Below are 23,196 nucleotides of genomic sequence, written 5' to 3' on the forward strand. Positions count from 1 at the left end.
ACCATAGCTAAATATAAACATTCATAACATTAAAATAAATGAACTTAGCTTTGGTAGGACTGATATCAGTCATCAGGAATCCCTCAGTATTTTCTGATTCAGGAACAGCTTTTAAAATATCTTGCAATATGTAATAGAAAAAAACAACATATAAAGCAAAATGATCAAATTCCTTAAATGACAGTTTCAGGAATGGGAAAAAATGCAAAACAAACAAGCCTCTAGCAACCAGAAGCAACAAAAAAGTGAGACTGAAATAATGTGAAGAAAATGGCGCCAAGTATGACACCCACATTTATTGGCGCCAAGTAAGACGCCCACATTATTTGGCGCCAAGTATAACACCCATATTTTTTGGCACCAAAAATGACGCCCACATTTTTTGGCGCAAAAAAACGCCTGTAACACACATGCGTCAAAAAATGACTCAACCATGTGTAAACTTCCAGCGTCCACTATGGCGCCGGAAATGACAAAAGTTTGCGCCAAGAATAACGCAATAAATTGAAGCATTTTCTGCCCCCGCGAGCCTAACAGCCCGCAAGGAAAAAAGTCAATTAGAAAATTTTTGAAGGTAAGAAAAAATATTTATTCATATGCATTTCCCAAAATAATGAAACTGACAATCTGAAAGAAGGAATACTGATTAACCTGAATCATGGCAAATATAAGTTTAAAACATATATTTAGAACTTTACATATAAAGTGCATAACCATAGCTTTGAGTGTCATAAATAGAAATAGGATTTACTTACCCCAAGACACTCATCTACATATAGTAGATAGCCAAACCAGTACTGAAACGAGAATCAGTAGAGGTAATGGTATATAAGAGTTTATCGTCGATCTGAAAAGGGAGGTAGGAGAAGAAATCTCTACGACCGATAACAGAGAACCTATGAAATAGATCCCCTAGAGGAAGACCATTGTATTCAAATAGGCAATACTCTCTTCACATCCCTCTGACATTCACTGCACTCTGAGAGGAAAACCAGGCTTCAGCCTGCTGCGAAGCGCATATCAACGTAGAATCTAGCACAAGCTTACTTCACCACCTCCATGGGAGGCAAAGTTTGTAAAATTGAATTGTGGGTGTGGTGAGGGGTGTATTTATAGGCATTTTAAGGTTTGGGAAACTTTGCCCCTCCTGGTAGGAATGTATATCCCATACGTCACTAGCTCATGGACTCTAATTACATGAAAGAAATATGGGTTTCCGACAATAGGTAATTGATTAGCATTTAATAATTTACATATAGTGTGCCAAGCTTTAATAATTCTATATATAGAAATGTGTTTCTTCACCTTTGTTGGTAATTTCCCTAGGTGACAATGTAATAATGCTCGTAGAGAGTATGGAGATACTATATTTTCCTGAGCTGCTATTGATGCAATATAATTACCTTGAGTAAGCCAGTCTAGTGCCACTTTCCCTAGGCAAATATTATTGTAAATATCTAATGAAGGAAAAGCGAGCCCTCCCATATGTTTGGGCTGCATTAACTTATTCAATGCTATCTTTTACGTGCTTTCCCCTATAGAGTATAACATTTTATGTACCGCACCAATAACTTTTTTTGGGCATAAGGACCGGGATATTATGCATAAGATATAAAATAAATTATAGATGTACATGGTGTAGCTATGACCTCCTGTACCCAATTAGATTTCAATTTTTCATTTTCTGGTTTAGCGCAATGTCTGCCCTACTTTTTTTAAGACTTGTCAAGGAACTTTTCATTTTATAGGGCTGGTAATGCCTCCAACGTTTCAGGACATATTAGCAAAAAGGTGATCCATAAGAATCTTGCCTAACCCTGAAGTTGGAGTAAGAGGAGGGGGAAAGAGAGAACGAGGGAGATCTTTGGAGTGTTAACAAATTTCAGAATAATAGATGTGACTATATAAACTCCTTGCGCCATTTGGATGTAAGTACTATATCATAGTACTTTGCCCAGCGTTCTGTGTTGACATAGTACCTTCGTCCAACACAAAGGCGCCTGTTGCAGTCCCCGGTGCCAGCTTAGACAACCGGAGTCACAGCCATGGGGCAGAAGGCACCTGCTTTCATATGGTAACGGAGAACTAATCATGCTCCCTTACCATATGAAGCCAAATTAGCAATCGTTACAGAGAGTAACACTGCCATTGTTGGTGCAGAGTGGCAGGGAAGCAGGTGGATTGGCCCAGCGGCAGAGAGAGGGGTGCGGTTCCCTATGGTGCAGAAAAATGTTATGAAGGAAGAGGGAGGAATAGGGCCCCACGCTATTGAACTGTAACAGATGGAGGATCCTACACTATGGAAAATGTTGATCTTGAAGGGGGAGGGGGCCCTACACTACAAAAACAAACATGGTGGTGGTCAGGGGGAGGGCAAGAGAGCTCCTGGGGGATCAGGGAGGGTAAGGAGGGACCCCTGCATTAGAGAAATAAAAAAATAAATATATATATATATATATATATATATATATCCATCCCTAAACTGCATACTTGAAGTCTGTGTGCCAGTACCTAAAATGGTCGTGACTTGGGGGGGGGGGAGTTGTGGGAGGAGGGAAGAGAGCTGTTTGGCAAGGATCAGGGGTTGGAAGGATAGTATCTACACTACAGAAAAAATTAACCTTACAATCTGACCCCTTTACTGCCAGTAATTTCAAGTGTGGCAACCATTTGTCATATCACTGCAGTAGTTATGTGTAAATATTTTCAGTGAAAATTTAAATTTTTTGTGGAAAAAGATATACATTTTTTTTTAATGTGAACATATCTTCTCTGGAAAATGGGATTTACCATGGCCTTGTAATATCAAGTTGCGTACTAATGTTAGTGAGGTCCAGCAGTATTGCTTATTGTAACCCGCGCTATCATTAGCACACCACTTGTAATTTGGCCCTATTTAAGCAGACGAGAGCAGATCACCCATCATCAAAATATATTTGTCTGGCTGACAAAGCCACCAACAAAACTATCTTAAAGTCATCAACTTTAAACAAATGCTTGGCCTGATCAGCTGTATAACCCACTTTATTTGCTTCTTACAGAAGTAAAACAAATTATCCCCTTTATGAAGCAAAAGATGTTCAAAACTGTCAAAATAAATAAATTGGTGAAATGTTATCAAGTAATAAAGTGTGTTAGTGTTTGTTTTACAGACCACCAACAGTTATAGTTTTGTGGTTTACTGTATGTTGCTTCTACCAGGTTCAGAGAAATGGTCAGCATTAAGTCCTCGCACTCGTGGAATGGGTCCAGGACCGCGGCACGGCCATGCTTCTGCTACATTCAACTCTGCAATGTATCTGTTTGGGGGGCTGAAACAAATGGCTGAGCAGAATGATTTCTGGAAGTTTGATTTCAGAAGACATCATTGGTCAAGCATCAAAACCAGGCAAGTCCTATCATTTTGTACAAGTTAACAACAAGCAGTGGGTAAAATGATATTTGCCTATATATACACAAGACATATAGTTTTAATGTTTTCCATCAATGATGAGCAACTAAGAACATGTGATATTCCTCTCTTAAAATGACACTGCTACATATAATAAATATAAAATATGTACAGTGTATATTGTAAAATGTATAAGAATTGTTAAATGTAAAATTTTAATTATTCAACCACTAGTTTTATTTTAAAATTCTTAGCCATCTTTCAGATTTGCCCACTTCAAAAAAAAAAAAGATTCAAACCAGGCATCTCTGCTGTACAGTATTCACACAACTAACTATCAAACAAATGACCAAGAGGAATGGATAAATGTTGTCACATTTGTTAAAAATGACTAATATGAGCTGTGTTCATTCTCGAGGAATAATGAATGCTTGCTGGACATGTAATGTTTAATATTTGCAAGCAAATGTTAATAGTTCCCTTTTATTGAATGCAACTAAATATTACATTCTATTTGAATAATCTTTGTGAATCCCTATTCAAAAAATAGAATTTGCGCTTAAATGATAAATCCTTTCATAATGGTGATCACTAAGTCTACAGAAGACAAACTCATCCTCTTGCAAATAAAGTGCAAAAAAAATCTAAGTCTTTAAATTAGGAACTTTCAGGAATCTTTAAAATTTTGAGATCCAAAACAGGCTGACAGTACCCTCTTTCTTTAGTACTATAAATAGTTTTGAATAAAAACCCTGGTTAATAGTTGGAACTGAAGCATAATTTATTGCATTAACTCCAGATATCTTACACTAAGAAAGAAAGCCTAAAGCTTAGAAGGTTCTCGGGGTACTTGTCACAAGAAAGTTCTTTCCCAAGGAGGCCTGGATACCCTTTTGAAAATATTTGCAATACTCAGTAATCCTGAACAGATCTCTCTCAAACCTCCAGAAAAACAAACAATCTTCCCCTACCAGAGACTGAGCTGGTCTATGGGCCACAATTTCAAGCAGTCTTGGTAGCTGGGGTAGACTTCTTGGACTGATTATAATTGGACCAAGAAGGGTTGGACTTCCAGAAAAATTGGAGGTGCCAGAACTCTGGACAAAGGGAGAAACTTTCTGAGCCCTAAATTCTCGAAAGGAATGAAAATGCCCTGCAGATCTGTGTCATAACAGAAGGAAGAGGAAACATAGACAAACTCGGCTTCTGCCAATCCTTAGAAATTGGTTCAGAAACTGAATCAGGCACAGGAAAAGAGGAAAGCTTCATAGGAGCTGCCTTAAAGGGACACTCAAGTCAAAATTAAACTTTCATGATTCAGAAAGAGCACACAATTTTAAGAATATTTCAAATTTACTTCCATATTCATATTTTGCACAATCTTTTTATATGCACATTTTTTGAGGCACCAGCTCCTACTGAGCATGTGCACAAGCTCACGGGTATATGTATAATAGACTAATATTGGCTGATGTCTGTCACATGGTACAGGGGGCTGGTAAATGGGAGAAAAAATACATTTGCCAGAAAAAAATACTGCTTTTGTGAAATTCAGAGTAAGCGTTATTGCATTGTCTTTTTAAGATGCACTTGTTGTTTATGCAATTGTATACTGTATTAAACCTACTGCTTGACTGTAGCTATACAATCCTCTACCTCTAAAGCAAATAAAACTTCCTGCAATAAAGCCTGAAATTAGCAGAACACATCCTCTGCCACAGTTTATGTGAATCTCTGGACCCAGCTGCTATCGTCAGAATAATAATCTTCAGAGTCAGAAACACCCCCATCATCAAAGGGGCCGCTCTTAAAGGGACAATAAACATTTAAAATGGTATTGTTTAAAAAGATAGATAACTCCTTAACTACCCATTCCCCAGCACAACCAACATTGTTATATTAATATACTTTATAACATTTAAACCTCTAAATTTCTGCCTGTTTCTACGTCACTATAGTCAGCCTCTTAATCACATGCTTTTTTAATTTGCTTTTCACAACAGCAGACTGCTAGTTCATGTGGGCCATATAGATAACATTGTGCTGATGTCCGTGGGTCGTGCACAACACAGCTAAAATGTAAGTCAATAGATAATAAATTAAAAGTCATGTGATCAGGGGGCTGTCAAGAGGCTTAGATACAAGGTAATCAGAGAGGTAAAAAGTATATTAATATAACAGTGTTGGTTATGCAAAACTGGGGAATTGGTAATAAAGGGATTATCTATCTTTTTATACAATAACATTTTTTGAGTTGACTGTCCCTTTAAGGGAAGATCTGTGCTTAAATGCCGGAAGCAAAACAGTTGATGGGACAGTCAACTTGAAAATTGTTATTGTTAAAAATTATTATTATTATTATTAAAAAGATAGATAATCCCTTTATTACCCATTCCCCAGTTTTGAATAACCAACATTGTTATATTAATATACTTTTTACCTCTGTGATTACCTTGTATTTAAGCCTCTTCTGACAGCCCCCTTATCTCAGCACAATTTTTCTTTTTTAGCTTTTTAGAATCTTGCATTTTAGCCAATCGGTGCTGGTTTTTGTGAACCCATTATCATTCTCCAATAGAGTGAGCACAATGTTATCTGGCACACATGAGCTAGCACTGTCTGGCTGTAGTGGAAAATTGTAAAACGCTAAATAAAAATTGAGGTAAGGGGTGACCTGCAGGGGCTTAGAAACAGAAATCTTAGAGGTTATAAAGTAATATAACAATAATGGTTATGCAATTCTGGGGAATGGGTAGTAAAGACGTTATCAATTAAATCATTAAATATAGTAGATTTGCATAATCCACAAATGCACAATAAAAAGACAATGCAACACTATTTACTTAAATATCAGTAAATTTCTTTTTCTGCGAAATTTCAAAGATTGCTTCTATTTTCCTGTCCAATGTATCATGTGACATCCATCAGCTAATTACAGATTTGTATACTTATACACTTTGAACTCTTGCACATGCTCAGAAGGAGCTGGTGCCTAAGAAAGTGTTATCACAATCCTCCCAACTAGGGGTTTTGCAACAAAACAGACGCATTTAAATTAACACAAAGAGTGTTGCTAAAGTGCAAACATTGCCTTTTACAACAAGTTTGCCAGTATTCCAAGACAATTTGGACTAATTCTATTTTGTTGCACGTGCAATACACTCTGAAATGGTCAGGGACTCAATTTTAGGTGGATATATATATTAGGGATGGACTGATATTGTTTTTTTTCAGGGCCAATTCCGATTATTTGCTGCCTTTCAGGTCAATAACAGGGGCTGATATTATGTACATTTAAAGTTTTGAAAAATCAACACAATTTCTACACATATCTGGTATAAACTGAACATGCTACACATATCTGGTATAAACTGAACATGCTACACAGATCTGGTATAAACTGAACATGCTACACAGATCTGGTATAAACTGAACATGCTACACAGATCTGGTATAAACTGAACATGCTACACCAATCTGGTATAAACTGAACATGCTACACAGATCTGGTATAAACTGAACATGCTACACAGATCTGGTATAAACTGAACATGCTACACAGATCTGGTATAAACTGAACATGCTACACAGATCTGGTATAAACTGAACATGCTACACAGATCTGGTATAAACTGAACATGCTACACAGATCTGGTATAAACTGAACATGCTACACAGATCTGGTATAAACTGAACAAGTTTATTAAAATTTTAAACATTAAAAGTAAACAACTGGGAAAAATAAAGTGCTCACTCAAAAACTAAAAGAAACCAGTTTGTTCCAAGCCAAAAGCACACAGTCTATGAGCCCAAAAAAAACCTCACATTAAAGCAGTTATAAATAACCCCTAGCTGTTCAAATAATCTCCCTGAGGGAGATATTAACCCTTGATCCTATTGAGGTATAAAGGAGCCACACTGTGACCCTGTATAGAATAAGTGTATCGGTCTAATCCTCCAGGATCCATGCTGTGGAACAGGCACAGCCTCTCAAGTGTGACAGTCTTGCAGTGACGCTTCTGACACGGACTTGACAAGTTTCACTGCTTGCTGTTACACACTTAACACTGGTTGCTCAGGAGCTGGATGGGTTTGCAGAAAAACTTTCCCTGCATTTCCAGACTCTTCATCAATACTCACTGAGAGGTTGACATGATTACTTAAAACTCCAGTCCTTTCTTGAAGGGAACATACCCATTACAAGACTATCCACATCTTCTGACACTTCTCTGCCACCTCCTATAGTGACGAAAGGCAAAGAATGACTGGGGGATAGGGGAAGGGGATATTTCGGCCTTTGGCTGGGGTGTCTTTGCCTCCTCCTGGTGGCCAGGTGGTGTATTTCCCAAAAGTAAGGAATTAAGTTGTGAACTCTCCCTGCCTTATGAAAATAAATTAACTTATTAAATGGCTTCCCAAAACATAGAAAAATGGCATAAATACCTTTTTAAATTGCACACTGATATAAAATCAAATTTAAGTCACTACTGCAAAGCTAGACACTACACAATTTCTTTAATACTCCCAGTTAAGTAGAAAAACATTATAGTGCAGAAAGCATAACATTTCAGCATGTTCTCCTGTTAAATGGCTTCTGTTTTTTTCATATATTGCTGCCACTTCACTAAAAACACACTCACTTGGTATACTTTACAGATAAGGGTTAAAAGTAAATAAAAATATGTATACTGCCACTTGACAGGGAAAGAAAGGACATGCTGGAATATCAGTTCTAGATTTATTTATTTGCTTTAATTTTTAATATGCTCATATATTTACTGGATTACAAATACCTTCCCTTGTACTGAGGAGTGGACTATATGTTTTTTTTTATTATGTCACTTATGGGCAGTTTTATACATGTGTGACAGCTCCACCTAATGGGCAGACCATTGATTCCCACTGCTAGAGAATATTGAAACTAGTCTCCTATACTGCATATCTTTCTACTCAACGTTTGTTGTTGAGGACATTTAATTGATGTGCCTGAACTATATATATTTATATTTTTTTTTAATGTTTTTTTTTATGCCAATCAAATGGGAAAATAAAATATTTAAATTAAAAAATTGTCAAATATAGCAGCATTAGTGAAATGTTTTGCAAATGTGTAAAATGTATCAGAATGCAATAAATAATGTTCTATTTCTGACAGCAATTAGCAAGCAGATTGATTTTATGTATTGCTGACCCCTAAGAGCAAATTAAAAGTAATTTAGCTCTGTGAACTTCAGGGAAACTATGTACCTTTAAGTGCCACTTCGAGATCACATTTTCCATTTCACAAATCATATTTTTTTTGTTTATGCAAGTCCATCTACAGGACTGCCATTGTCGGTATGGTAGTTGGTAACTTAGCTCCCAGGAACACCTGGGCTTTGACTTATCAGTGCTATTTATTATTAGATGCTATGCTATGTCCAGCTTATATGTGCTATAGATGATTTGTGTGATGAATTGTGTCACTTAAAACGACATAGTTTCCCTGAAGTATACAGATCTAGTTTACTTTCGCTCCATATCGGTAATATTGGCAAGTTTCTGGCCGATACCAAATATTTCAGAAATTCTGAATATCTTCCGCTCTGATAATCGGTTGACCCCTAATAAATAAATATATATTCTAGAATGATGCATCAAACCTATAGTCAGCATTATTGTACAGTCCCTCAGAAATGGACGAGACGAATATTTACATATTTAATAGACCTAAGTGATATCTCATACAACTAACGAGATTGGCAGGAAATGCGACAAAGCGGAAATCACAACTTTTGCAATCGTGCTCTTAAAATGTCTTTACTTCATACTTGCATTTTCATGTTTATAAGTTACAGTAATTTTCATCTTCATAAAGGGGACTTCTGTCATAAATCATTCGTTCATTGGTATCCAAAATCCGTTGCACAGGCTTTTACATTAAAATGAAGTCTCAAAAGCCATTTCTTGGAAAAAAACAACACGCATTGTAGTATTTAGAAACTCGCACCCTCTTCTTACAGTAGTAGATATTCTGCAAAAATAAACCTTGCTCTGTATTAGACCTAGTTACTTAGCAATTTCATAATTTAGTGTGAGAACTATTCAAATCCCATTTTAGAAGATGAGATAAGTTGCAGCCTTTTCATCTCTGAGATTTAGAAAATCTATTTAAATTGCAGAATAATTACATTCATTTATTTTGCCCCATTTTCTTGCAAAGTTGTTTTATAAAACATATGTTATATTAAAGTCTCTAGGCGTTTACAGTGTATTTAACCCCTTCGCTACCAGGAATTTCAGAGAAAAACTTGCTCGTACTGGAGAATTTCTAACATCACTCTGTTTAAACAGAAATCAAGCTTTTAATTATTTATTTTCCTATTAAAACGTTATATATTGTTAAAATAAACAACCCAAGATATTGATCTTGGCCCATTTTATGCCACTATTTGGCCACCCAATGTGAAACATTGTTAACTTTTTCACAAACTTTGGGTTTCTCACAAAAATTATTTACATACAACTACTGCAGTCATATGTATGACAAATGGTTAAACAATCTTCTCTGGGATCCTCTTTGTTCAGAAATAGCAGATATGCATGACTTTGCCATTGCTTTTTGGCTATTAGAATATTGTTAATTGGAGCTGTGCACCTTACTTGAAATTCCTGGCAGTGAATGGGTTAATCAGAGTAAAAACAGCTCTCTTTCTCCTGTTAAGTGTAGTCAGTCCACGGGTCATCCATTACTTATGGAATATTTCTCTTCCTAACAGGAAACTGCAAGAGAATTACCCAGCAGAGCTTGCTATATAGCTCCTCCCCTCACCTATCATAGTCAGTCATTCTCTTGCAGCCTAACTAGTAGGAAGCTGTGAGAGATCTGTGGTGTTTTTTTTAACTTAGTTTATTTCTACAATCAAAAGTTTGTTATTTTTAAATGGCACCGGAGTGTGCTGTTTATTCTCAGGCAGCATTAGAAGAAGAATCTGCCTGGGTTTCTTTCTATGGTCTTAGCAGACGTAACTAAGATCCACTGGCTGTTTCTCATCTGAGGCGTGAGGTACTTTCAGAGAAGGGGAATAGCATGCAGGGCTCCCCTGCAACAAATGAGGTATGCGCAGTAATTTATTTTCTGAGGAATGGAATTGACTGAGAAAATACTGCTGATACCATTGTAAAGTAAGTTCAGCCTTAAATGCAGTGATAGCGACTGGTATCAGGCTGATGTGTGTGTGTGTGTGTGCACTGAATGTATTTTCTAAGGAATGGAATTGACTCTGAAAATACTGTAAATACTGAAATAATGTATGAGCCTTAACTGCAATAAAAGCGACTGGTAGCAGGCTTATTAATAATAATACATAACTTTTAAATGTATGTTTAAAACGTTTTTCTGGCTTGTTAATCGTTTTTGTGAGGTACTTGGTGATAAAACTTATTAGGGCATGATTTTTACCACATGGCCATTTTTGTTTTCTGCATAGAAACAGTTCTGAGCTTCCCCACTGTTGTAATATGAGTGGGAGGGGCCTATTTTAGCGCTTTTTTACACAGTAAAAATTCAGTCACAATCTGTCTACTTCATCCTCCATGATCCAGATCGTCTCTAGAGAGCTCAGGGGTCTTCAAAATCCATTTTGAGGGAGGTAATCAGTCACAGTAGTCCTGTGACAGTGTATTTGACTGTGAGAAAAACGTTAATTATATAATTGTTATCCGTTTTTGGGTACTAAGGGGTTAATCATCCATTTGCTGGTGGGTGCAATCCTTTGCTAACTTAATACATTTACTGTGAAAATTTGGTTGCTATAACTATTTTTGATCATTGTTATTTCAACTGTGTTAGTTTTTCTGTGCTTCTTAAAGGCACAGTAACGTTTTTTATATTGCTTGTAAATTAATTTTGAAAAGTATTTCCAAGTTTGCTAGTCTCATTGCTAGTTTGTTTAAACATGTCTGACTCAGATGAATCTCTTTGTTCACTATGTTTAAAGGCCAATGTGGAGCCCAATAGAAATTTGTGCACACAATGTATAGATGTCACTTTAAATAAAAGTCAAACTTTATATGTTAAGAAATTATCACCAGACAACGAGGGGGAAGTTATGCCGACTAACTCTCCTCACGTGTCAGTACCTTCGCCTCCCGTTAAGGAGGTGCGTGATATTGTGGCGCCAAGTACATCAGGGCGGCCCATACAAATCACTTTGCAAGACATGGCTACTGTTATGACAGAAGTACTGTCTAAATTGCCAGAATTAAGAGGTAAGCGCGATCACTCTGGAGTTAGAACAGAGCGTGCTGATAATGGTAGAGCCATGTCTGATACTGCGTCACAATTTGCAGAACATGAGGACGGAGAGCTTCATTCTGTGGGTGACGGGTCTGATCCGGGTAAACTGGATTCAGAAATTTCAAATTTTAAATTTAAGCTTGAGAACCTCCGCGTATTGCTAGGGGAGGTATTAGCGGCTCTGAATGATTGTAACACAGTTGCAATTCCAGAGAAAGTATGTAGGCTGGATAAATATTTTGCGGTACCGGTGTGTACTGACGCTTTTCCTATACCTAAAAGGCTTACAGAAATTGTTAACAAGGAGTGGGATAGACCCGGTGTGCCTTTTTCACCACCTCCTATATTTAGAAAAATGTTTCCTATAGACGCCACCACACGGGACTTATGGCAGACGGTCCCTAAGGTGGAGGGAGCAGTTTCTACTTTGGCTAAGCGCACCACTATCCCGGTGGAGGATAGCTGTGCTTTTTCAGATCCAATGGATAAAAAGTTAGAGGGTTACCTTAAGAAAATGTTTGTTCAACAAGGTTTTATATTACAACCCCTTGCATGCATTGCGCCTGTTACTGCTGCGGCGGCATTCTGGTTTGAGTCTCTGGAAGAGACCATTCGCACAGCTCCATTGGATGAAATTATGAACAAGCTTAAAACCCTTAAGCTAGCTAACTCATTTGTTTCTGATGCCGTCGTACACTTAACCAAACTTACGGCTAAGAACTCCGGATTCGCCATTCAAGCGCGCAGAGCGCTGTGGCTTAAATCCTGGTCAGCTGACGTGACTTCTAAATCCAAATTGCTTAATATTCCTTTCAAAGGGCAGACCTTATTCGGGCCCGGCTTGAAAGAAATTATTGCTGACATTACGGGAGGTAAGGGCCATGCTCTACCTCAGGACAGGGCCAAATCAAAGGCCAAACAGTCTAATTTTCGTGCCTTTCGTAACTTCAAGGCAGGAGCAGCATCAACTTCCTCCGCTCCAAAACAGGAAGGAGCTGTTGCTCGTTACAGGCAGGGCTGGAAAGTTAACCAGTCCTGGAACAGGGGCAAGCAGGCCAAGAAACCTGCTGCTGCCCCCAAGACAGCATGAAGAGAGGGCCCCCTATCCGGGAACGGATCTAGTGGGGGGCAGACTTTCTCTCTTTGCCCAGGCTTGGGCAAGAGATGTCCAGGATCCCTGGGCGTTGGAGATCATATCTCAGGGATATCTCCTGGACTTCAAAACTTCTCCTCCACGGGGGAGATTTCATCTTTCAAGGTTATCAGCAAACCAAACAAAGAAAGAGGCGTTTCTACGCTGTGTACAAGACCTCTTACTAAGTGGGGTAATCCACCCAGTTCCGCGGACGGAACACGGGCAGGGATTCTATTCAAATCTATTTGTGGTTCCCAAAAAAGAGGGAACCTTCAGACCAATCTTGGACTTAAAAATCCTAAACAAATTTCTAAGAGTTCCATCATTCAAAATGGAAACTATTCGAACCATCCTTCCCATGATCCAAGAGGGTCAGTACATGACCACGGTGGACTTAAAGGATGCTTACCTTCACATACCGATTCACAAGGACCATTACCGGTATCTGAGATTTGCCTTCCTAGACAGGCATTACCAGTTTGTAGCTCTTCCCTTCAGATTAGCTACGGCCCCAAGAATCTTTACAAAAATTCTAGGATCACTTCTGGCGGTACTAAGACCGCGAGGCATAGTGGTGACTCCGTACCTAGACGACATTCTGATACAAGCGTCAAGTTTTCAAACTGCCAAGTCTCATACAGAGATAGTTCTGGCATTTCTGAGGTCGCATGGGTGGAAGGTGAACGTGGAAAAGAGTTCTCTATTACCACTTACAAGAGTTCCCTTTCTAGGGACTCTTATAGATTCTGTAGAGATGAAAATTTACCTGACAGAGGCCAGGTTATTAAAACTTCTAAATGCTTGCCGTGTCCTTCACTCCATTCCACACCCGTCAGTAGCTCAGTGCATGGAAGTAATCGGCTTAATGGTAGCGGCAATGGACATAGTACCATTTGCGCGCCTGCATCTCAGACCGCTGCAATTGTGCATGCTAAGTCAGTGGAACGGGGATTACTCAGATTTGTCCCCCCTACTAAATCTGGATCAAAGGACCAGAGATTCTCTTCTATGGTGGCTCTCTCGGCCACATCTGTCCAAGGGGATGACCTTTCGCAGGCCAGATTGGACGATTGTAACAACAGACTCCAGCCTTCTAGGCTGGGGAGCAGTCTGGAATTCCCTGAAAGCTCAGGGATTATGGACTCAGGAGGAGAAACTCCTCCCAATAAATATTCTGGAGTTAAGAGCAATATTCAATGCTCTCCTAGCTTGGCCTCAGTTAGCAACTCTGAGGTTCATCAGATTTCAGTCGGACAACATCACGACTGTGGCTTACATCAACCATCAAGGGGGAACCAGAAGTTCCCTAGCGATGTTGGAAGTCTCAAAGATAATTCGCTGGGCAGAGTCTCACTCTTGCCACCTGTCAGCGATCTACATCCTAGGCGTGGAGAACTGGGAGGCGGATTTTCTAAGTCGCCAGACTTTTCATCCGGGAGAGTGGGAGCTCCATCCGGAGGTCTTTGCTCAACTGATTCGTCGTTGGGGCAAACCAGATCTGGATCTCATGGCGTCTCGTCAGAACGCCAAGCTTCCTTGTTACGGATCCAGGTCCAGGGACCCGGGAGCGGTGCTGATAGATGCTCTGACAGCCCCTTGGGTCTTCAACATGGCTTATGTGTTTCCACCATTCCCAATGCTTCCTCGTTTGATTGCCAAGATCAAACAGGAGAGAGCTTCGGTAATTCTGATAGCGCCTGCGTGGCCACGCAGGACCTGGTATGCAGACCTAGTGGACATGTCGTCCTGTCCACCGTGGTCTCTGCCTCTGAGACAGGACCTTCTAATTCAGCGTCCTTTCAAACATCCAAATCTAATTTCTCTGTGGCTGACTGCATGGAGATTGAACGCTTGACTTTATCAAAGCGTGGTTTCTCGGAGGCGGTTATTGATACCTTAATACAGGCTAGGAAGCCTGTTACCAGAAAAATTTACCATAAAATATGGCGTACATATTTACGTTGGTGCGAATCCAAGAGTTACTCATGGAGTAAGGTTAGGATTCCTAGGATATTGTCCTTTCTACAAGAGGGTTTAGAAAAGGGCTTATCTACTAGTTCGTTAAAGGGACAGATTTCTGCTCTGTCTATTCTTTTACACAAACGTCTGGCTGAAGTTCCAGACGTTCAGGCTTTCTGTCAGGCTTTAACTAGGATTAAGCCTGTGTTTAAGTCTGTTGCTCCGCCGTGGAGCTTAAACTTAGTTCTTAATGTTCTTCAAGGCGTTCCATTTGAACCCCTTCATTCCATTGATATCAAGTTGTTATCTTGGAAATTTCTGTTTTTGATGGCTATTTCCTCGGCTCGAAGAGTCTCTGAGTTATCTGCATTACATTGTGATTCTCCTTATCTGGTCAAAAGGCTTCGGCTACCTCTCTCTCTTTTTGGCTTCGTAGCATAATACGCTTAGCCTATGAGACTGCTGGACAGCAGCCTCCTGAAAGGATTACAGCTCATTCTACTAGAGCTGTGGCTTCCACCTGGGCCTTTAAAATTGAGGCCTCTGTTGAACAGATTTGCAAGGCTGCGACTTGGTCTTCGCTTCACACTTTTTCAAAATTTTACAAATTTGACACTTTTGCTTCGTCGGAGGCTATTTTTGGGAGAAAGGTACTTCAGGCAGTGGTTCCTTCTGTTTAATGTTCCTGCCTTGTCCCTCCCTTCATCCGTGTACTTTAGCTTTGGTATTGGTATTCCATAAGTAATGGATGACCCGTGGACTGACTACACTTAACAGGAGAAAACATAATTTATGCTTACCTGATAAATTCCTTTCTCCTGTAGTGTAGTCAGTCCACGGCCCGCCCTGTTTTTACGGCAGGTCTAAATTTTAATTAAACTCCAGTCACCACTGTACCCTATGGTTCCTCCTTTCTCTTCTGCTTTGGTCGAATGACTGACTATGATAGGTGAGGGGAGGAGCTATATAGCAAGCTCTGCTGGGTAATTCTCTTGCAGTTTCCTGTTAGGAAGAGAAATATTCCATAAGTAATGGATGACCCGTGGACTGACTACACTACAGGAGAAAGGAATTTATCAGGTAAGCATAAATTATGTTTTCCTCCCTCACCCCCCACTGGTCACATCCATTTTAGGTACTGGTAGGTCAGTAGGGCTTTTTTAATTATAATTATTGTTGTCCTCGTAGTGTAGTGTTCTCTTTTCTCAACCCTCCCACCTCTCTGATCCCCCCCCCAAACAGCTTTTACCCTCCTACTAGTGGTGGTCATCTAAGGTTTATGTTTTTTTTTTTAAATTATTATTTATTCAGTAATAATTGTGTTTTTCTGTAGTGTAGTGGTGCCTTTTACCTCCCCATGATCATTATTTAGGGTGCCCCCTTGCATTACCTTTTTTTCCGGAGCTTCTCATCCCTCCCTCAAAAATTATTTTTGTAGCTTAGGGCCCCTCCCACTCCTTCACCTCTGTCCCAACCACCCGCCTTCTCTCCCACATCTCCCGCCTCCACAAGAAGTTTATAGTTACAGACAGTGACACAGATCATATCACTGTTTGTAATGATCTGGCATCTGCCTTCATATGGTAACGGACCACGGGTCGTGGACCATTACCATATGAATACAGATGCCTGCAGATATGCTTCATGCTACATTTTAATGGTTCTGAGGAGCAGACTGGTCTCATGTTGTTTATAAGTGTATTATGAAAGGAAGGAAAAGGTAGGTAGTCCCTACTGGACTAGTTTTATAATACCATAAATATTCCAATAAATGTTAAGAATATTTTGTATATTTCTGTGATGCTTAATTTGTCGTATGCTGTTGTGATTTTGTATTTGAAAAATATGGGTTTATCTAATACCTTCTCTCTTTACAGTTCTGGACCACCAAAGGTAGTAGGACATGCCTGTGTAATTCATCAGAACAGTCTGTGGTTAGTTGGTGGAGGGTTACCATACCGCTGTCCTACTGGCAACCTGTGGCGCTTCCATTTCCACTCTCGGTCATGGAAGAAAGTACCCAAAGGAAAAGAGGACAGTGAAGTTGCAAAAATGTATCATTCAGCAATAGGAGTTCCTGGCCTACTCCCCAGAGCTCCTGACATGACATGCCTGGAGGTTGGTATATCTGCTACCAAACCTGCTTCATTACATAAATGGGGTACAAACAAAGTAGCAAATACTCCTAACACAGAGGACATAGAAATGAAAACATTCAAGCAATTTCCTTCAACACCTTTGTTTTGCTCCTGCTCCTTTAATAACCTTGACCAGACAGATGAACAGCAACTACTGTCCAGCTGCAGGAACGATGATGAACCTGTCACTTACGTGAATGCAATAGAGGAAGAGGAAGCAGTATCTCAGCCAAACAGGACAAAACCAGATCTTCTTATTATAGGAGGTAAACCTCTCTCACGGAACTGCAGGATATCAGTATGGCAGCTAAAGCTATGTCAAGTAGCGATCTAAACATGAATACCAACATTAACTGAATACAAGGCTTGTTCTGCCAGCTGCCATACACAGTTATAACAGGTCAAACGTACTAGATTTTGATGTAATACAATATGATAGGTTATCTCTGAGCTACAGCAGTTGGCCATTTAGACAATCAAGAATATATTAATTACTTGTGGCTAAATTCCACTACTTTTTACATTTTCAATAAAGTGGGACCCACACCTTGTTAAAATTTTTACCTCATTCATTCATTAATCTTTATTGCCCTTTAATCAAATAACTGTTCTTTTTTTGTAAAGAAGAGCCAGGGGATCAATAAGAACTCTTTAATTCTAATGCATAGGACATGATTGTTCAAATGTCTCTGGCATGGAGAGAAATCACGTAAAACTTTGAGTATTGAAATGAAGGCGTCTCTCCTTCACATCCAGAACCCCAGCGAGTTAAATTATTTTCAAATTAAACTTTGCCTTACCGATCTCCCAAAATTTACAAGACTTCTTAGGTAATCTTTCCAGACCAGAAAACTTTAGAGGATCAGTTCCATAGTGAGAACGTATGGTGTATAGAACAAGAATACTTTAAGTGAGAGAGGGGAGATAATTTGTTAAATGTATATGGACTTTGAAATAGTTTTAAGGACCCTCTTCAAAAATTTACAACTTTATTAGTTTGTCCTTTTTAATATCATCTATAGCCGCCACATCATACAACTTCACTATATGACACAGTAAGTTAATTTATAGTTATTGTATGAAATTCCCACAAACACAATACCCTTTATGTTAATAATATAGTGTTTCCTTGATGGCATCTGTAGAGTGGAAGAAAAATGGTAATGTTTACGAAGCAAATATGAGCTCACATTCTAGTTACAACAGAGAACTATTTACAAAATCCAATGGTTACTTGTGAAACCATTAGCTAACCATGGAGAGGTCTGTTTTATATACCAGTTTCCCTGCTATATGCCATTTTCATACCATTGGGCCTATCTAACTCCGAATGGAGCTTGTGGGCCAGTGTTTCTGGCGAGTCTTCAGACTAGAAACACCAGTTATGAAGCAGCGGTCTAAAGACCGCTGCTCCATAACCCTGTCCACCTGCTCTGAGCTGCTGGTGCAATGCTGAATACGGAGAGCGTATGGCTCTCCGCATTCAGCGAGGTCTTGCGGACCTGATCCGCACTGTCGGATCAGGTCCGCAAGACCTTTACTAAATAGGCCTCCATATGTTAGACACCTACTTGGTATACATCACATGCTGAAAAGTAACATGGAATGGGTCTTGCAAATATGGCAAGGAGTGGGTGGAGTTTGGCTATTGAATGTAAATTTGTTTAACAAATATTTAACCGTGTCTGATGTTATGATTACAAGGCATTTCTGCTGTATTGCTGCAGTATAAGGTGTTCACTGTCCTGAGCTGTGTTGTATAGGCTTAGCAGACATCTATCTATACATTATATTTTTTGTGTATTTCTTTTTTATAGGTGCCAGTTCCAGAATTTCACCAAATATTGTATTTTATTACATTTATTATGCAAAAGAAAAAAATGCCAATATCACTTTTGACATCTAAAATTAAAGTGCTAATAACCATCCAGTAACCTCAGGTTTCAGTTTTATACGGACATGATGCATCTTAATTACAGCAGTGGATTAAATACTTGGTGTTATTTGAAATCGTAAATTCAAAGTCCCATTGGCAGAGAAAACCTAACTGCTAGTAGTGGTCAAGGATGAACTAAAGAAATTGTGACAGGTTACTTTGTGATGCTGTATATGTGTATTAAGTGCTAACATCAATAATACTGGAATATTTAGACTTAATATATTGTATATACTGATATTAAGTCATTTTAAAAACTACTTTTTTATGTATTATGTCTAAGTATTGTTTTACTTGATTATAAAACAATTTTGCCCTTTATAAAAGTAACATTTTTCAGTTAATCTTTAACATGTTTTGCATTATTATATATGCCAGTGCTAAAATAAAACATGGAAACTTGTTTGTATTTTCCTTTTACCTTCTAAAGTTTTACGTTCAAAATATCCTTCCAGTAGAATCTCATGAAATCTGGGATCCTTTCCTTTTTGGGAAGGAGAGAAAAAATGTATTTTAAAAGGGTTTTCTTGTCCACTCTCCTCTCTCAAACATACCACCCTTAAATTATATTTTTCCTCACTTCAACATGGTTCACCCATGTGAGCTTTGATTTTATTACAGGAAAAATGAATGGCAATAATTATCTTCCTGGTATTTTATGCCCCTGACAAGTTCCTCCCAGCCACTATCAGCAGGACGTCTGTAAAGGGAAGCCCTTTACTTCTAGACTCTGAAGCCACCATTCTAGATGTTGTTATTAAGATAAAGCTGAAACAGTATTTTATGGGGGAAAAAAGGATTGGATTGTTAAGTTCCCCAGCAATTTCATCCAGGCTCTGGCAGCCAGAAAAAAAACATGGCAACAAACTACTCATTTGGAAAAACTAAAAAGTTAAGCCAGCACTATGTGTGAACACCTATAGCTCCTTATAGAGGGTGCCTAGATACCCCCTTGCTGAATGAAATAGCTTAAAACAGTATAAAGAGCGCCTAGAAAAGGCAAAGGTGAAAATGTGAAAGTTATTACAATATTGATATAATCCTTCTACAATGTGAACGGTGGTGAATCTTTATGTGGTTGGGAAGTAGTCCCAGAAGAAAGATTGGGGGCAAGACACAAAAATAATAAAAACAAAAACAGAAGCAAAAATTAAAAAATATTAAAAGTTGAAAAAAGTGATAAAAACCTAATTTATGCTTACCTGATAAATTTATTTCTCTTGTGATGTATCGAGTCCACGGGTTCATCCTTACTTGTGGGATATTCTCCTCCCCTACAGGAAGTGGCAAAGAGAGCACCCACAGCAGAGCTGCCTATATTGCTCCCCCCTTAGCTCCACCCCCCAGTCATTCGACCGAAGGCTAGGAAGAAAAAGGAGAAACCATAGGGTGCAGTGGTGACTGAAAGTTTTAAAATAAAAATATATATGCCTGTCTTAAAAAACAGGGCGGGCCGTGGACTCGATACATCACAAGAGAAATAAATTTATCAGGTAAGCATAAATTATGTTTTCTCTTGTAAGATGTATCGAGTCCACGGGTTCATCCTTACTTGTGGGATACCAATACCAAAGCTTTAGGACACGGATGAAGGGAGGGACAAGACAGGGACCTTAGACGGAAGGCACCACTGCTTGTAGAACCTTTCTCCCAAAAATAGCCTCCGAAGAAGCAAAAGTATCAAATTTGGAAAAAGTATGAAGTGAAGACCAAGTTGCCGCCTTACAAATCTGTTCAACAGAAGCCTCATTTTTAAAAGCCCATGTAGAAGCCACAGCTCTAGTAGAATGAGCAGTAATTCCTTCAGGAGGCTGCTGTCCAGCAGTCTCATAGGCCAAACGGATGATGCTTTTCAGCCAAAAGGAAAGAGAGGTAACCGTTTACCAGAATAAACAACAAACAAAAAAGATGTTTGACGGAAATCTTTAGTTGCTTGTAAGTAGAACTTTAAAGCACAAACCACATCAAGATTGTGTAACAGACGTTCCTTCTTTGATGAAGGATTAGGACACAGAGAAGGAACCACAATCTCTTGATTGATATTCTTATTAGAAACAACCTTAGGAAGAAACCCAGGTTTGGTACGCAAAACCACCTTATCTGCATGGAAAACAAGGTAAGGGGAATCACATTGTAAAGCAGATAGCTCAGAAACTCTTCGAGCCGAAGAGATAGCTACTAAAAACAAAACTTTCCAAGATAGAAGCTTAATATCTATGGAATTCATAGGTTCAAACGGATACCCTTGAAGAACTTTAAGAACTAAGTTTAGGCTCCATGGCGGAGCAACAGGTTTAAATACAGGCTTGATTCTGACCAAAGCCTGACTAAATGCTTGAACGTCTGGGACATCTGCCAGACGTTTGTGTAGTAGAATAGACAAAGCAGATATTTGTCCTTTTAAGGAACTAGCAGATAATCTCTTCTCCAAACCCTCTTGGAGAAAAGACAATATTCTAGGAATCCTAATCTTACTCCACGAGTAACCTATGGATTCACACCAATAAAGATATTTGCGCCAAATCTTATGATAGATCTTCCTGGTGACAGGCTTTCTAGCCTGCATCAGGGTATCAATGACCGACTCAGAGAAACCACGCTTTGATAGAATCAGGTGTTCAATCTCCAAGCAGTCAGACGCAGAGAAATTAGATTTGGATGCGTGAACGGACCTTGGATTAGAAGGTCCCGCCTCATTGGCGGAGTCCACGGTGGAACCGAGGACATGTCCACTAGGTCTGCATACCAAATCCTGCGTGGCTACGCAGGTGCTATCAGAATTACCGAAGCTCTCTCCTGCTTGATTCTGGCAACCAGACGTGGGAGGAGAATAAACGGTGGAAATAAATAGGCCAGATTGAAGGACCAAGGCACTGCTAGAGCATCTATCAGTACCGCCTTGGGATCCCGGGACCTGGACCCGTAATGAGGAAGTTTGGCATTCTGACAAGATGCCATCAGATCCAATTCTGGTGTGCCGCATAGCTGAATCAGCTGGGCAAATTCCTCCGGATGGAGTTCCCACTCCCCCGGATGAAAAGTCTGACGACTTAGAAAATCCCCTCCCAGTTCTCTACCCCTGGGATGTGGATTGCTGAGAGATGGCAAGAGTGATCCTCTGCCCACCGGATTATTTTGGTTACCTCCATCATCGCTTGAGGACTCCTTGTTCCTCCTTGATGATTGATATAAGCTACAGTCGTGATGTTGTCCGACTGAAACCTGATGAATTTGGCCGCAGCAAGATGAGGCCATGCCTGAAGCGCATTGAATATCGCTCTCAGTTCTAGAATGTTTATCGGGAGGAGAGCTTCCTCCCGAGACCATACGCCCTGTGCTTTCAGGGAGTTCCAGACTGCACCCCAGCCTAGCAGGCTGGCATCTGTCGTTACAATGAGCCACTCTGGCCTGCGGAAACTCATTCCCTGAGACAGGTGGTCCTGAGACAACCACCAGAGAAGAGAGTCTCTGGTCCCCTGGTCCAGATGCAGTTGAGGAGATAAATCTGCATAATCCCCATTCCACTGTTTGTTCATGCATAATTGCAGTGGTAAAGAGTTTTAATTTTCTGACCTCCTTCAGAAATATTTTCATTTCTACCGAGTCTATCAGAGTCCCTAGGAAGGAAACTCTTGTAAGAGGGAAGAGAGAACTCTTTTTTTTTTATGTTCACCTTCCACCCGTGAGCTCTCAGAAAAGCCAACACGATGTCCGTGTGAGACTAGCTGGAAAGTCGACGCCTGAATTAAGATGTTGTCTAGATAAGGTGCCACTGCTATGCCCCGTGGTCGCAGAACCGCCAGAAGTGACCCTATCACTTTTGTGAAAATTCTGAGAGCCGTGGCCAACCCGAAGGGAAGGGCCACAAACTGGTAATGCCTGTTTAGAAAGGCGAATCTGAGAAATTGATGATGATCTCTGTGAATAGGGATGTGTAGATACGCATCTTTTAAGTCCACGGTAGTCATATATTGACCCTCCTGGATCAGAGGTAGAATAGTCCGAATAGTCTCCATCTTGAATGATGGAACCTTGAGGAACTTGTTTAGAATTTTGAGATCCAAGATTGGTCTCAAAGTTCCCTCTTTTTTGGGAACCACAAACAGGTTTGAATAAAACCCTAGCCCCTGTTTCTCTATTGGGACTGGGCGGATCACCCCCATGATATGTAGGCTTCTACACAGCGTAAGAACCCCTCTCTCTTTGTCTGGTTTACAGACAATCGAGAAATGTGAAATCTCCCCCTTGGAAGGGAGTCTTTGAATTCCAGAAGATATCCCTGGGACACAATTTCTAAAGCCCAGGGATCATGAACATCTCTCGCCCAAGCCTGAGCGAAGAGAGAGAGTCTGCCCCCTA

The 23,196-nt window shown here is 39.7% G+C and overlaps 1 protein-coding gene across 1 annotated transcript in view; it reads left to right on the forward strand.

The window, feature by feature from the left end:
• LOC128645246 (ras guanine nucleotide exchange factor F) overlaps nucleotides 1-19,240 on the forward strand; it is a 137,290-nt gene extending 118,050 nt beyond the window's left edge. Inside the window, exons 6-7 of the mRNA XM_053698087.1 lie at nucleotides 3,202-3,388; nucleotides 16,641-19,240. Coding sequence (XP_053554062.1) covers nucleotides 3,202-3,388; nucleotides 16,641-17,235 — 782 coding nt within the window. The 3' untranslated portion in view covers nucleotides 17,236-19,240. The remainder of the gene's footprint in view (nucleotides 1-3,201; nucleotides 3,389-16,640) is intronic.
• Nucleotides 19,241-23,196: the final 3,956 nt, after the last annotated feature.

The sequence above is a fragment of the Bombina bombina genome, chromosome 1 (assembly GCF_027579735.1).
Source record: "Bombina bombina isolate aBomBom1 chromosome 1, aBomBom1.pri, whole genome shotgun sequence".
In the NCBI taxonomy this organism is placed as follows: domain Eukaryota; kingdom Metazoa; phylum Chordata; class Amphibia; order Anura; family Bombinatoridae; genus Bombina; species Bombina bombina.